The sequence below is a fragment of the Myotis lucifugus genome, unplaced genomic scaffold (genome assembly GCF_000147115.1).
Source record: "Myotis lucifugus unplaced genomic scaffold, Myoluc2.0 scaffold_11, whole genome shotgun sequence".
Lineage (NCBI taxonomy): Eukaryota > Metazoa > Chordata > Mammalia > Chiroptera > Vespertilionidae > Myotis > Myotis lucifugus.
Genome location: NW_005871059.1, coordinates 4023235 through 4038933, shown reverse-complemented (window position 1 = coordinate 4038933; position 15699 = coordinate 4023235). Strand labels below are relative to the sequence as shown.

General features: G+C 43.0%; 1 protein-coding gene across 16 annotated transcripts in view; it reads left to right on the top strand.

Annotated features, from left to right (window-relative positions):
* The window catches only part of SASH1 (SAM and SH3 domain containing 1), a 290860-nt gene that overhangs the window by 239661 nt on the left and 35500 nt on the right, over positions 1 to 15699 (top strand). The window contains exon 1 of one of the 16 annotated variants that reach the window (XM_023750161.1): positions 10206 to 10430. The exons of the other annotated variants lie outside the window; for them this stretch is intronic. Within the exon in view, the coding sequence (XP_023605929.1) occupies positions 10419 to 10430 (12 nt within the window). The 5' untranslated portion in view covers positions 10206 to 10418. Of the gene's footprint in view, positions 1 to 10205; positions 10431 to 15699 lie in introns of those variants that run through there. 16 annotated transcript variants of the gene reach the window in all.

Genomic DNA, 15699 nt, shown 5'->3' with positions numbered 1-15699 from the left:
GTAATCAAGGAGGGTCGGCTTCTAGTACGTTCCGTGAGGATATTCTACCTTTCCATGAGCTGTTATTCTTAAAATACTTGAGTTCCCGTAATAGTGCTATTTTTGTGCATACCATTAACAGGGTAGCAATGCTTATACTGAGCAGAGAGGCTGGACTTGTCAGAAGCTTAATGCAAATAGTGCATGTTTACTTGGTTATGCTTTTACCAATCATGTAATCAGTTTATTTTCTATTTCAGAAGGTAGTATTGTGTAAGTGGGCTTAGGGGTTAGTGTGGTATGATTTCAGTAAGCATGTTTGGCCTCAGGAGTACTGTTTGGGAAGAATAAGCAGTTAATTGTACTGAAATCATCTAGGGCCATATAGTGCTAATAAGGTGTGGGTGTGGGCTTCTATCCTGTTATGTTGAAAGGCACTCTCAAAGCGACCCCAGAAATAACTGGAAATTTGGTTCTTTGCACCTGGCAAGCTAACCAGGTACCTCTGTTACCTCCACTGGTTTGCACAATTACAGGGAGTTGAAGGTGTTGCCTGCAGACCCTCTTCCACATACTAAGGGCCATATGAATAGTTGAAGGTGTTGCCTGCAGACCCTCTTCCACATACTAAGGGCCATATGAATAAAGATAAATAATGACAAAATTACTTGAGCGTAGCAGTTTTTTAAAAGTATGTTATTGTTGATTTCAGAGAAAGGAAGGGAGAGGGAGAGAGAGACATTAATGATGAGAATCATGGATCTGCTGCCTCCTGCATGCCTTAACTGGGAATCGAGCCTGAAACCTGGGCGTGTGCCCTGACTGGGAATCAAACCGTGTCCTCCTGGTTCATGGATCAACACTCAACCACTGAACCACACCAGCTGGGCTAAGGGTAGCTATTTTTGAAAAATTTTAAATTTAAGATAGCGTTTGATACAGTCTGGTTTGTTGTTTCTCACGTTAGGAACCAGAGATACTAGCTTTTGAACTATAAACAGAGCAATTTCATTTGTTCAACCCAGTACCTGAATAGCAAACAGGATATACCACATTTCCCCTGCTAGCTGGTTTTATCTTAAGTGTAGATTGTAATGTAGTCTGAGTTAAGGTTTGGCATGTAGATTTGCAATGCCAGTTTCTTACTTTGATCTCGGGAGTAACCTCAGGGAGGTAGGCGATAAGAGAGGATTTTGATCACTTGATTAATGCTATTGATTCATCACATGTTAATTCCTCCTTAAATCCTTTGCTGTAATGACAGACCTTGGGTAACGGATGGGTTGGAGAGATGCCCAGGCCCTAGGGGGTTCGTGAGTAGGATCCTGACTGAGGGCTTCCCCAACCTAAGCTAAGGTATTAAAGTCACAGGCTGCCCATCCCTTTAGGTCCATTTGAATTTTAAGTCACCACAGTTTCCCATTATAGCAAAACTCCTATCACTAGAGTCAGTCATTCCTTTGAAAAGCAATACAACCAAATATGAATTCACATTATTCACAAGATAATTTCTTTAGAAATATCCCCTTCCTCTGTTCTCTGTCCCTTTTCCTTGTTGTACCAGACCACACCCTTCGATGTCCTAATGTTGACTGTACGATATTACTAGTATGATGCTAACAGCATTGCCTGCTTAGTTTGTAACAGGACACTTCTTACCAGAGTGTAGGTGAAAGAATGTCATCTTGAGTATTCTTTTACATATACATTTCGCATACATTTTGCATTTATTTAGTACCTACTACATGCCCGTCCCTATACACAGGGAGCTTGTATTTAAGAAGAAGGTAGCGTGAGTGGGACCTTAATTGGGATATATCTACTAGTATGTAGTGCAATAGGTACACACAGAAAGTCCATTAAGCCCCTGGGAGGGGAGTGTGGAAGCCTCCCCAGAGAAGGTGGCTGAAACCCAGTAAGAGTTCACCAGGAGACCTGGGCGGAACGTGTGTCAGGGAGAGCAAGGATGCGGAACCTTTTTTCTGCCAAGGGCCATTGGATATCGGGCCATATACAATTATCGACTTAGAAATTAGCCTGCTGTATTTGGTCAAACATTTAATTAACTCACCCCTAATGCCTTGGCAGTGCCAGACCAAATGATTTCAGGGGCCTTATAGGGCCTGGGGGCCAGACATTCCCCACCCCTGTGGTAGAGGGAGCAGCAGGGTCAAAGGCCTAAGAAAAGAGCTGCGTAAATCTTAAAACTTGTGTCATAAGAGAAAATGGATTTAAATAATACTGCTTTTCTCTATACCAGTATTTTGACTTCTTTGTTCATTCTTATTAACAAATTTAATTGAAATTGCTGTAATTGGTTCTTTTGACCCTCTATTTTCTTATGACTGCAGTTTTAAAATATATATTCATGTTTTTTATCTTGAACTCTGAGGTCTCATTTCATTGAATTCATCTTTTTATTAAATTACTAGAGGCCTGATGCACACATTCGTGCACTGGTGGGGTCCCTCTGCCCAGCCTTCGACCTCTTGCAATTCGGGACCCCTCAGGGGATGTCAAAGAGCTGGTTTCAGACCGATCCCCACAGGCCAGGCCAAGGGACCCCACTGGGGCACAAATCGGTGCACTAGGGCTCTAGTATGCATATAAGAACTTTGGTTAATCTCTTCCCACCCTCCCCCCTTCCCCCCTTCCCTCTGAGATTCATCAGTCTGTTTCATGTTTCCATGCCTCTGTGTTGGGTGTCTGACCCCTGGTGGTCAGTGTGTGTCATAGCTACCAGTCAAACAGTCAGACAGTCGCTTAGGCTTTTGTATATATAGAAGGTTTTATAGAGTGAAACAACTGTTAGGAATTTCTTCCTGTTCCTTAAGTTATATATATTTTTTGTGCTAGAGAGATGGGATTAAAAGATAAGGTCTTTACGTTTTTCTGTGTTTTCTCTCTCTTTTTTCTTTCCTCCTTGCTCTAGTTTGTTTGAATAGTTGTCATGCCTTTAATGCCTGAGCGGCTTGGATCAAATTTTCTATCTGTGCTGATAAACTGAGGACTACTTTTTGACCTTTAGCCATGTTATCTGACAATAGGTTGTTTTTCTTTCTTTCAAGCCACATTGGAGGGCTTTATTTTGTGGTCCATTTATGTCTGTTACTGCTGTAGCCTCATGGAATGGGCAGGGAAGGAGGAAACCCTCTGAGGTGGAGAGTGTGCCTCCTTGGGATACCTGCGCACTGCCTTCTCTCACCTAAGATTTTGCTAAATGTACTATGATGTTTCAAGTTGCTTAGTTCATGGATAGGGGAACAGGTGGGGCATAGCCAGTCTGCCTTAACTCATCTCTCCAGTTCCCAGTGAATTTCTAGAGACTTTATTTCAATCAGGCTGATCCTATTGACTTTCCCCCTCTTCACTCATTACTCTGCTGAAGTCATTTTCACTGAAAAATATAAAAAAGGCCACACAGTTTTGTGCTTCTTTCCAGAGTTGAGGTTATAGGAAATAATTCTCAAGATTCCCACCCATTTGGCTATCGGAAAAGTGAGGGCCTTTTCCACTGGTCTTCAGAAATTTGTTTCTTACCTTGATCATGGAGTTTTAAAGTTTATTATATTCCCTTAAGTTCTTTTCCTTGCTTGGTGGCCCTTGGTAGAATACTTTCACTAATTTCACTAATATATATATTAGTTGATTGTGAAGGACATTCTATAGTTCAGTTTTCAGCAGTCATCACAGACCTGATAGTTTTGCCCATTAGATAACCACAAACAACCTCTCTAACTCTGATTCCTTTTCTAAGGATTCAGCCTGAATTTCGATAATTTGAAGTAAATTTGCTTATTGAAGCAATTCAGTTGAAGTAAATTTGCTTATTATTTACTCTACAAACCAAAGGAGAATTCCATTAAGGTTATAGTTTATGACTCTAGGAAAGGACATTGGCTCACCTGCCTCCACCTTCAACAGATGACTGTGCTGATCTGGTGACCTCATTCTGATGGGAGGAAAGAACTGGTGTCTGCACCTTTCCTCCCACCATGTGGCTCCATCAGTTCTCTATATTCCTACACGTCGTGTGCCTAGGCAAGGCTCTTTGGCAGTTCTGTCCAAGAAGCCATCATGCCTGATCCATAAACCAGTCAGTCTGAGATGCCGTAAAAGCAATGTGACTTTGTGAACACCACCCAATCCCATAGGAGACTTACCGCTCCTGAGATGAAAACTTGCATCAGCTCCAGCAACTGGATCCTCAAACGCCTATGTAATTGCCCTACTTGGCAATCCCCTTCTGAATCATCCCTTTTCCATAGCACGGACTATGTGAAGATCGAATGCCCTTGGGAATGAGTGGGTTTGCTGTTGTGCTGGAGTCTGACACAATAGATTTGCTTTAGGTAACACTAAACCTCCTCTTATCAGAGGCACCTCCAGAGCTGTTGACTGCCTTCCCACTTCTTTGTTACCTTAACACTTGGAGTGCGGGTGAATTTCCCGCCAAAATATAAGATGGCTCTGTCTTTTGGTTTTGTTCCATCCACCAAAAGGGTGGATTACAAACAAATATTTGGTAATACGCAGTTACAATCGGCCCGAGTTTACACGTTTCCCGCACTCCACCGCAAATCTATATGAACCGAGTTAAAGACGGCTCCCGCGGAGTACGCGCAATTCACGCGAGCCGACTTAACTCGTTTCCCGCACTCCAAGTGTTTTAACTCACCTTTTATATGAACAACTGGGTTCTCTGACCTCTGGACAGGGTGACATAATCTCAAGCAGAGAAATCTTCCAAAGATTTACCCAGTGAAGAGAAAGTCCATTCTCTTTCCTCCACTTTCCTCCTCCTCCTCACTCCCCTTTAAGGAGAAGGAAAGACATTTGCTCTGCCCCAAGATAACTTGCAGAATTGTGGTGGGGGCTTACCTGCATTCTGAGTTTCTCTACACTTGGTTGGCTGTAGGGCTCCTGAAGTCTTATATAATCTTTCTTCTCCTCATGGGGAAAGTTACAACATTATTTGGGGGTGATTAAAAGCCATTCATGAGTTTAAGAAATAGAGTAGAGGTTATTGTGGAAGGTAGCTTTCATTTGCTGCTCCTTTGCTTTTAGAATTTTTTTTTAAACAGTTTCCTAAGTGAATTAAGTGCTGAAAACTCTTTGTCTCCTAGGGGATGGTATTATTACCTCAGATTCTCCCATATTTTTTACAAATAAAAGTATCATATAATTTTCTCCTCTTTCGCCCCCTCCTCCTCCTCCTCTTCCTTCAGATCTGGTGACAACTAGTTAATTTTGAAACTGCCAGAAAAATTATTTCAGTGTTACACTACACCTCTGGGAGAAGAATGGAATCTCATTTTTTTCCCCCATATGCTGACAAAAATCTTCTCATTTCAGAGGGCAATGATGTCACCAGCTAATGAGCAAAATATTTCTCACTAAACAGATGAGTCCTTCCCTTAATCCTTTGTGAAATAAGTAAAAAAATCCCCGCAATGTGTTTCATATTTTATTACTCGGACAACTCATAAACACTTTTTAAAGTAATTCTGGCTTCTTTAAAGAGCGAGACGAATTATTTTATAAACACGAATAACATTAACCTGATGGCTGTGACTGGGAGGCCCCTGCCACAGCCACTGGTGACAGAGGGGCTGATCTTGAACATACATGCCTCCTCGGAGCCAGGATGCTGCCCCAAGGTAGGGAGTGACCTTGAATGCATCACTTCTTGGCCTAGTGGAAGGGGATTAGGAATGTTGGAGAGATTATGAAACCCAGTTTGGAGAAGAAGGGCTTAAAGCTGTTGTTGATTGCTGTCACATGCTGTTTATAAGGCAACAGCATCAGCCCAACTCTCCTTTGTCCAGATACATAGGCATCACAGGTCAGGGGGGAGAAAGGAGTGGGGCTACAGGGCCACCTAAAGGCTGGACATCTAGGCTCACATAGGAACAAGGGAATGCCCCCACCTATGGCAAGTGCCCTTCCGCTCACCGAAGCATCTCTATTTCCCAGCCAAAGCTGAACTCTTCCACATTCCCAGTCCCCATATCTCTTTGATCCTCTCATGCATGTATCACAGTTGACTTGTATGAATCATATTTCTGAATTTCTCTTGGGCTCTCATCCCAGAGTAAAAACTTTGTAAGTTCATGTAAAGCTAACTTACACATATTTCTATACTGCATTCTTGATTCACTGTATTCATTCATTCATTCACTCATTCATTCATTCGTTTCAATTAGGAAATATTAGCACAGACAGTTACTATTTTTACTTATCTAAGTGGAAAAGAATACTGTAATGTTCAGTGTTGGCAATTGTGTGGGGGAAGTAGTCGCTCTTTTAATACTACTCTGACATTAAAAAAATAATACAATGCTTTTTCTGAGCAGATTGTTAATGTGTATCAAAAGGGCTCAGTGGTTGAGTGTCGGCCTATGAACGAGGAGGTCATAGTTTGATTCCCCGTCAGGGCACATGCTCAGGTTGCAGGCTCATCCCCAATGGGGGGTGTGCAGGAGGCAGCCAATCAATGATTCTCTCTCATCATTGATGTTCCTATCTCTCTGAAATCAATGAAAAAATATTTTAAAAAGACCTAAAGATAATACCCATTCACTTACCCATCAACACTATAATCTAACCATCTGTTCTATAAAAAGGATGTTAGATGTCTTAGAAAATTTACTGTATATTGTTCATCAGAGCATTGTTTATAATATTGAAATATTAGAAACATGCAAATATCCAGTGGTGGGGATATTGTTTAAATTATGGGATACTTTTGTGACTACTATTGAATTATTAATGTATTTTATTGTTGAATATTTGTTGACATAGGAAAATGTTCAAAATTCTAAAATGCAGGTTATAAAACAGTTTGAACAGTATTTATTGAGAGCTTCAGGGTTTCTCTAAAGAAAACCCTTTGAGTCACACTGGCCCAGAAGGTCACAATTATAAGCAGTTTATTTCTATTTACACTGTGTTTTTATGTGAGGGAGGCTTTGGAGACCCTGATAGTGACCTTGGGAGGTGGAGCAGCTAAAGAACGTGAGGTCATTGTTTTTTGTAAAAGCAAAACAAAGTATAGAAAAACAAGAGTGTATTGTGTGTGTGTGTGTGTGTGTGTGTGTGTGTGTATAAAACAAGTGGGTGGACATAAACCTAAAATATTAGTACTTTTTCTATTTGAGCAAGGGGATAAGTGATTTCTCATTCTGTTTTGTGTTTCTGCATTTCCCAAATTGCCTATAATTAAATACATATCATGTGCAATGAAATATAAACAAATCTTACTAAAATACAGATATAGAAATGAATATGACACTGCTCATTGTCCTCAAGAAGTTTAGTGGAGGGCTAAGTATATTTTGCACTAAGTCCTATGTTAAAGCCTGTGTAGATTGTTGTACCACCACACAGCCTAAGGAAAATGAGGAGGAAGGCCAGGAAGGCTTTCCAGAGCGGGTGGCATGTGGGACTGAATCTTAAAGGATGAGTAGAAGCTCGGGAGGTGGATGGGGTGGTCAGAGATATTTCCAAAAAGGGAACGTGCAAGCACAAAGGTACACAGGCATGTGAGAGCCTAGGTATTTGAGATGGTCAGAGGATAAGAACCAGGAGCAGTAACAGGCCCTTTCCACATAGGATCTGCATAGTAGAGTTCCTGGGAAAAAGGGTAGGGCTCTGACCATGCAGAGTCATGTTTCGTGATAAGTCCTTTGGACTTTTGTCCTGAGGAACTAATGAACAATGAACAGTAGGAGTTAAGTCTGTCCTCAGCAAATTTGCACACCTACTGTGTGATGGGCAAGCTCAAGTCCACCATCCAATTAGCAAGACCAGTCATACCCTGTCCTCATGAAATTTGTCCCTGCTGTATCCACCTTCCCTCCACCAAGAAGCTTTCCAGAGAGGTCTGGCCACACCTAGTCCTTCAAATATCCCATAGTATATTCTGATGCACAGCAAGGGCTGGGAGCTACGGGACCGGAGAGTTTAAACCTCCTCATTCCACATTGATGACGCACATATGCAGTGAGGGCCCACGCGGTGAGGCCTTCACGGGCACTGTAAATGCCAGGAGGGGGACAGACATGCTCCCTGTCCCTGTGGACCTTCCCATCTTCTGAAAGACGAGCCTGTGTTGGGTGCCCACGTGATGGTTAAAAAGGGGTGTTTGGGAGGAGTTGGCTTCTAGGGGTTCTTCCCTCCACTTTCCTCACAGAGCCTGGCTCAGTTACTGCCCAGCTTCCCGTAGATCTCACACTGATAGAGGTTTCGCTACCTACCAGGCTCCAGTACTTACCTTAAAGGTCATCTTTCATCTTCTCAGGCATGCAGGACGTTTCTCTCTGCCTATTTGAAAAGGAGAGAAGTTAAGAAACATGTCCAAGGCACGTGCTGTTCACCAGTGGCATAAGGGGCCAGACTCTAGTTCCTAAGTCTGCTCAGAATCTACCTTTCAGACCCAACCTCAAATGTTGGCCATATCACCAGCTTTCACATGTTTTCTTTGCCTTTGCTATTTACTCAGCACCTAAAACAGCAATTTGTAAGCATTGAAACTGGTCTTGTGTGAGTTCTAATCAGTAACAGGCAGCAAGCACTTACTGAGTTCTAGTTGTCGATCATACATAGACAAGTTTTCAAACAACATACTAAGATAACTGTGATTTGACCACATTTACATGGAGGGATACCAAGACCCATAGAAGTGACGTGATTGGCTGGAGAACTTAGAAATTAAGCCCAGGTTGTTCCAGCTCCAAAGACCTTGGGCTTCCATCTTCTCTTTACCCCACTCTCATGGGGGCATCCGCATTTTCTTAGTTTTCTTCAAGTAGCAAATTCAACCAAGGACTTCTGCTGACCGTGTTAAGGAATTTGAAGCATAATGTTGCGTGCAGTGTGGTTGTCAGGCTTGGGTGAAGAAAGCCCACGTAGAGGTGGGAGGTGTAGGAGCAAAGCCATGAAGTCTTGGATTCTGCCTCCGCCATTTACCGTCTGTGAAATGAGATCGTCCGTCTAAATACTTGGCATGGTGCCTGGGAATTGGGAGCATTTGGTGTGGACGGGTGTTGGAAGAACACGTCGTCGAAAAAGCACCTGCCACACTTGGTGGCACATGTGGGCTCTCACAGGGCAATGGGAAGGTGGCTTATGTGAAACCAGAGCGGTGTCGGTGAACGGATTTGTGAAATGGGGAACTCGGCAGAATAGGGAAGGTGTGGCGAGCCCTTGCGGGGAGAAGTAATAGGAAATCCCATAAGGGGTAGGAGGAAACATTTCTGGGGCAGAAAATTGGGGGATTCTTGCTGAAGAGTGAGAGATGCCACAGGGGCCCCAAGGAATGAGCAGGACAGGTGCCCAGGAAAAGGGGGTGACCTCTGGCGGACAGTGGCACAGCCTGGGATCTCCTCATGGGAAACCTGAGTGTATTTGTGTTGTGTAATGTCCTTCCAAGAGAGGGAACTTTACATAATACCTAAGGAAAGACCCACACAATGCGAGAGGCACCGGGAGTGGGCAGCTCATGCTGTGCAGTGGGCATGTACGGCTTTCCCAAGTGAATGACTTAAACCCTCAAAATACAGACACGCCTGGCAGCCCATGACATAGAAACTTCATAGGGGTCTTCAGTCCTGTTTGCTTAGATGGCGGCGTTCTGCTTAATTGACAGCATGTGCTTGTTGCTCCCATTTCTAGAAAACAGGAGAACTCGGCTGCTCTGAGAGGATTGTCAGGACAATTTGTTAAGACAGTTTTAGAAGTGACCGTGGAGGGGAAACCGTCCTACATGGACGCCCGTGGTTAAAATAGAAAAAGGAGTGAGAAAGTGGCAACTCTAGGAGAAAACCAAAATCATAAGTTTTAATTCAGGAATTTCAAAAATAGCCATTGGACGGTGTCTATTTTCAATCGCGACTACTTCTCTCGGGCTGTTTAAAAGAATATCTGCGAAAGAGATCTTTTCTCAGTCCAGTCACTTGTACGGGTTGGTCCTTGTCCGGATTTGCTCAGCTTCTCGCGTTCTTTTTTTCTGTCTCTGGAATTCCATAGACAGTAATTAAGGAACTGGAGGCCAGCGGGAGGTCAGGGAGCCTTCGTCAGTGAAAACAGGGATTGTTTGCCACGTACAACACTCCCTTTTTTCCTTGTGGTGAATAGAAGATTTGCTTAGAGCCGATGACTTATGCCTTTCTTACAAGTTATGCAGTTAGCGAGGAACTGGGCACTCCGCAAGCAGAAGGCAGCTAATTGAATCCAGTGTCCTCGCTTTTTTCCCCTTTCGGATCCTAAACTGTGCCGGTGGAGCCTGTCTGATCATGTAATTCCAGAGGAGCATGTTCCAGAGTTGCCTAATCCTCACTTTGAGATCAGAGTTGAGGGAAGGAGAGTGAAGACGTTCTCACAGTGGGGAGGGGCTGGGGGTGCCGGACGTGCTCCAAATTACCCTTTCAGCCTGCTCAATGCCGAAGCCGGTAAGTTCGCTGGGTGTGTTTCATGCAGAAGGGAAAATGTGCTTTCTGTCAATTCAAGGCAAAGCCCTGGATTGCTCTTGGATTATTCCTGCTTTGATGCTTTTTTCGCTTCCAAATCCTCTAGATTTGTTCTCCTCTTGTTTACTTCCCTACCTTCTAACTCCGAGCATTCTCTCCTAGCCTGCTCACCCAATAACAAGGCATCGCTTTTGCAGGAGAAAAGTGAATATTATGTTGAGAACTCAGTGAGAATGCGAGGGATGGAGTGCCCAGCGGTGGGAACTCAGTTGTCAGTTGTGGAGGCTTTCAGCGGGAGGACGCCTTCAGACAGCCTTGCAGTTGCTTTTCCTAAAGCTGCGTCCGATCGGCTGCCTTCTCTTAACTTTGAAGGTTAATGCCATTGATAAAGCGGACCTCGGAGGCTGAAGCGTCCGTGTCTGCTTGCGCGCTGGGTTAACCAGACAGGGTTGTGTGAATTTCACAGGTGAATACATTTCCAATTGTGGAAGACTTTTCAGAAATGCTTACGTATCTTATAGTGGTATGTGCTACCTCTGGGGGAGATAAGTCGACTTAGTGTGGCTGTTAATTGAGACTCTGCAAGGGGTGTTTGGAGCTGGAGAAGTGAGCTGAGTGTGTTTCTTCAGAAGGCTCGGTGGGAATCCTGTGCTCAGTGTGGTCTCAAGCTATCCCCAGAGGGTTCCGGTTGCTCCTTGCAAGGTCGCGTTAACCTGTATGACAGTCCATGACGCCTGTGCCTGCACCGCTGTGCCATGCAGCTTTCGGAAAGCATTTATTTGTCTCGTCAGAGTTGCAGGAATTGTAGTTACAGGGTTCAGTGAAGTATCTGTTTACCGACCTGCAGTGACAGGCTCACATTGAACAGCGAGGGGACACTGAGAGTTTGCGCCACTACACAAATGTTTGTATCAACAGATGCTGTTAATCGTGTTCCTTTTTTTCCGATCATTTAAAATGTAGCTGTGTTATAAAAAATCCTCCACGCTGGCTCCGTGTCTTTCCTATTAGAACATTGCAGATGTGTCAAGGACGCACATGTTCCAAAAGAAGCTGAGAGGGAAGGAGGCTCCACCCACCTTTGCGAGCCAAAGGGCCCCCTAGGTTCCTCATTCAGCACCCTGGCGGGCAATGGTGTACTATCTCTTTAAAGCAGCTATAGTTTTGTGCTTTGGCTTGGTCACTTTGTTATGGTTTAAAACTGTGGAGCCAGCTGTCTGCAATCTGATGTAATGTTGCCATGGAAACCAGAAATGAAACACTTAAGCATTCACCACAGAATTACTACATATAGCATTAGCCAAAGTAATTAAACGTTAAGCCCTATGGGCTTTCTGTTGGAAAAATCTGCAATACAGAGGCTGGAAATCAAATGTTTGTATTCATAATATTGTAAATCCACTTTTCCACATCCTTTGGTGGGATACATTAATTGCCGTTTTCTACTAAAGGATTAGAGGTGGGGGGTTTTATGCAGATGATTGAGTTTTCACCTTCTCATTTAGAAGATGAGCAAATTAAAGTTTATTTTATTACTCTGTCCTGGGGCAGGACAGGGAAGGGGAGGAGAGACCATCTCGTGTTTGAATGTATATAAAATATATACATTTTTTTTTACTGTAGTTTATTTAAAACTTGTCTTATAATAGTTCTGAATTTATTTTGGAATCATTCGTATACAGTGCAGATTTTCTTCATCTTCTACTAAGTTCCTCCCGGCAGGAAGATTTCTTAATTTAAAAAAAAAATTGTAGCCCTAGCCAGTTTGGTTCAGTGGATAGAGCGTCAGCCTGCAGACTGAAGAGTCCCAGGTTCGATTCCCGTCAGAGGCACATGGCCTGGTTGACGGGCTCAACCCCAGTGAGGGGCACGCGGGGGAAGCCCATCAATGATTCTCTCTCTATTTTTTTTTTTTTAAATATATTTTATTGATTTTTTACAGAGAGGAAGGGAGAGAGAGATAGAGAGTTAGAAACATTTTTTTTTTAAATATATTTTATTGATTTTTTACAGAGAGGAAGGGAGAGAGATAGAGAGTCAGAAACATCGATGAGAGAGAAACATCGACCAGCTGCCTCCTGCACATCTCCCACTGGGGATGTGCCCGCAACCCAGGTACATGCCCTTGACCGGAATCGAACCTGGGACCTTTCAGTCCGCAGGCCGACGCTCTATCCACTGAGCCAAACCGGTTTCGGCGATTCTCTCTCATCATTGGTGCTATTTCTCTCTCTCCCTCTCCCTCCCTCTCTGGAATTAATAAAAATATATATTTTTAAAAATTGTAAATTCTCACACCCCCGTATCTGGGTATATTTTCTGAATAAAAAGACACAAAAGACACAATATGTTATTTCCAGCATTTGGGAAGTGACACATTGCTTATGTAAAAGGAGAGACATGAAATGAGGAATTTAAGCTTAAAAGAAATTTAAGTTTAAAACAAATGCATGCCTTTTACAGTCTTTATTTTAAAACAGCTGGAGAGAACTTTTTAAAGGCAAATATTTCACAATTGTTTTTCCTCTGGACTCTGGAGGAAGTGAGAAGTCAACACCTCAATAAAAAACATTGTTGGGATTCATTGTCCAACTTCAGTAACTTCTAGGCTACTTAAGAGATTTTTCTATTTTAAAGAAGAAATATATATAGACTTTACTCTGTATACACACACACACACACACACACACACATGGTTTTATTTCACATTTTTCTTCATACAGATTGTGTTGCATCTACCTTGTCTAGTATTAAAAACATGGCAATGCAAAGAAAGTTATCAGTGCCCTGGCCGGTTTGACTTGGTGGATAGAGCATCAGCCTGCGGACAGAAGGGCCTCGGGTTCGATTCCAGTCAAGGGCACATGCCCAGGTTGCAGGCTTGATCCCCAGTGGGGGCGTGCAGGAGGCAGCCAATCAATGATTCTCTCTCATCATTGATGTTTCTGTCTCTCTCTTTCCCTTCCTCTCTGAAATCAATAAAAATATATTTAGAAAAAAGAAAGTTATTGGTTGCTTTGATTTATGTTTTGTCAGAGGCAAACACTTCTAAAATTTTCATTTTTTTAAAGAAAAATAACCATTAGTTCAAAGTTCTAAAGAGCTTCTGTTTCTTAAAAGTAGATGGGCCATGTGAAAGCAATTAAATAAGTACCTGGAATATGTTATTTTTCACCACAGTGAATCTGGGCAGAGGAAATTAGGACTGGAGGAGCAGGGGGGAGGGGGAGTGTCTTTGCCTTTAAATCTGTTGTCCTGGTTTCACTTTTTTTTATTTCTCCCAGAAAAGTTCCCTCTGATGGCTTGTTTCCTATTTAAGATTTGTGTCTTTGTGGACTGAAGGTTTTTGTTTTCTTTCTGTATTCCATTTCTCTTTTTACTTCCCCTATCCCCTACACACACACACACACACACACACACACACACACACACACACACACACCATCACCACCACCACTCACCAGCAACCCCAAGCTAGGTGTGAGGTATATATAATACATCAGTGATTTTTATCCTCTAATGTAGCTTTCTATATCTTGATTATAAACAACCTATGCTTATTTCACTTTCAGAATTTTTTAATGTGAGGGTTATAGACATACATACCTATTCTAGGTTTGTCTGTTGGTATGTACAGAGACTTTCTATAATCTAGTGTTGATTATTCTTCTATTAGATTTGCCTGGCTTTTGAGATACATCCAGAAGGCGGAATGTTTTTACATGTTTACGTGTAATTCCATGCATTGTGGTTTTGTTCAGGTGCCAATTACCCAGAAAGAGGGTTGACCAAGTTCTCATTCCTCTGGTTGACCACTGCAACCGTTTCATTGTACATAACAATTCAGTGAAGTAAAAATGAAATTAAAACCAGACAATATCATTATAGAGTAGGAGCTATATTTATTTCCTTGTAATTGTCTTATATTTTGAGTTTTAGGCCAAATGCAGTAAGCCTAATTACCAGCATGCAATATAGCCTCCTCCCCCCAATATCTGGGGGTGCAATTTTTATTATTTTTAATGTTTGTTTGTTTGTTTATTTATTTATTTATTTATTTATTGTTAATCCTCACCTGAGGATATTTTTCCATTGATTTTTAGAGAGAGTGGAAGAGAGAGGGAAAGACAGAGAGAAATATAGATGTGAGAGAAACACATCGATTGGTTGCCTCCTGCACAACTAGGGCCGGGCCAGGGAGGAGCCTGCAACCGAGGTACGTACCCTTGACCAGAATCGGACCCGGGACCCTTCAGTCTGCAGTCCCACGCTCTATCCTCTGAGCCAAACTGGCTAGGGCTAATTTCTGTTCTTGATCACCAGGTAACCAGTAGTTAACCTTAATTTTGAGGTGTGTGTGCAACATTTTATCTAGGAATTTTAGGGAAATTTACCATGGATATTGATACTCTTCACAGAAGGGAAGCCTGAGAAATACCCCTGTCTGATGACTTGTCATTGATGGGTGGTAATCATTATTCTTTAGTGGTGAATGATTTGCCTAGAGTCGTGCAGGGAGAACGTACTCGCTGGGAGCCCCAGGAAGGAGGCCAGGAACTGGGTTGTAGTGATCCCTGCCGCAGAGCCGCAGTGCTGCAGAAATATGTGCAGACTCAGGACATGCACCAGTTTTATACCCAAGCAATTCATATAATCTCTACCCATTTCCTCTTGAATTGTGCTGTGCTCACTCTTGGTTACCTATTTTATCATCCATAACGTCGCGACTCATAAGTGCATTTCTTGGGGGGAAGTCTCCATATTGAACCCGTGCTCAGAGATGTGGCTTGTTTGTGTCCGGGATCTCAGTGGAGGCAGCCCTCTCCCTGCTCCTTCAGGGAATGGGCTTGAGGAAATGGAGAGAAAGCTGCTGCCAGGATGTGCAGTACCAGCTGGAGTCGCACCAGCTGCCCAGGGTGTGCCGCGCCTGCGCACTGCCAGGGCTCTGCGCTCCGGGAATGCCGAGCCCGGCCACGCGGCAGCCCATTTCGTTGGAGACGTCTTTGGGGTTTTCTACATTTTGAACAGATAAAACAGAGGAAGCTGCATATTGAATGTTGGAACGGACTTGGAAGCAAAACCCTCATTTGGTTCACAAGGAAAGGATTGTTTTTTGCCTGGGTCACTGCTGCGGAGAGAAATTTTTTCTTCTCTCTGTAATGTTGGATACTTGAGGGAAAACAGCTGGGCTGAGCATACTTGAATCGCTGCAAAACGGAATGGGATGCTGGGGAATATGGACTGTAGTGTA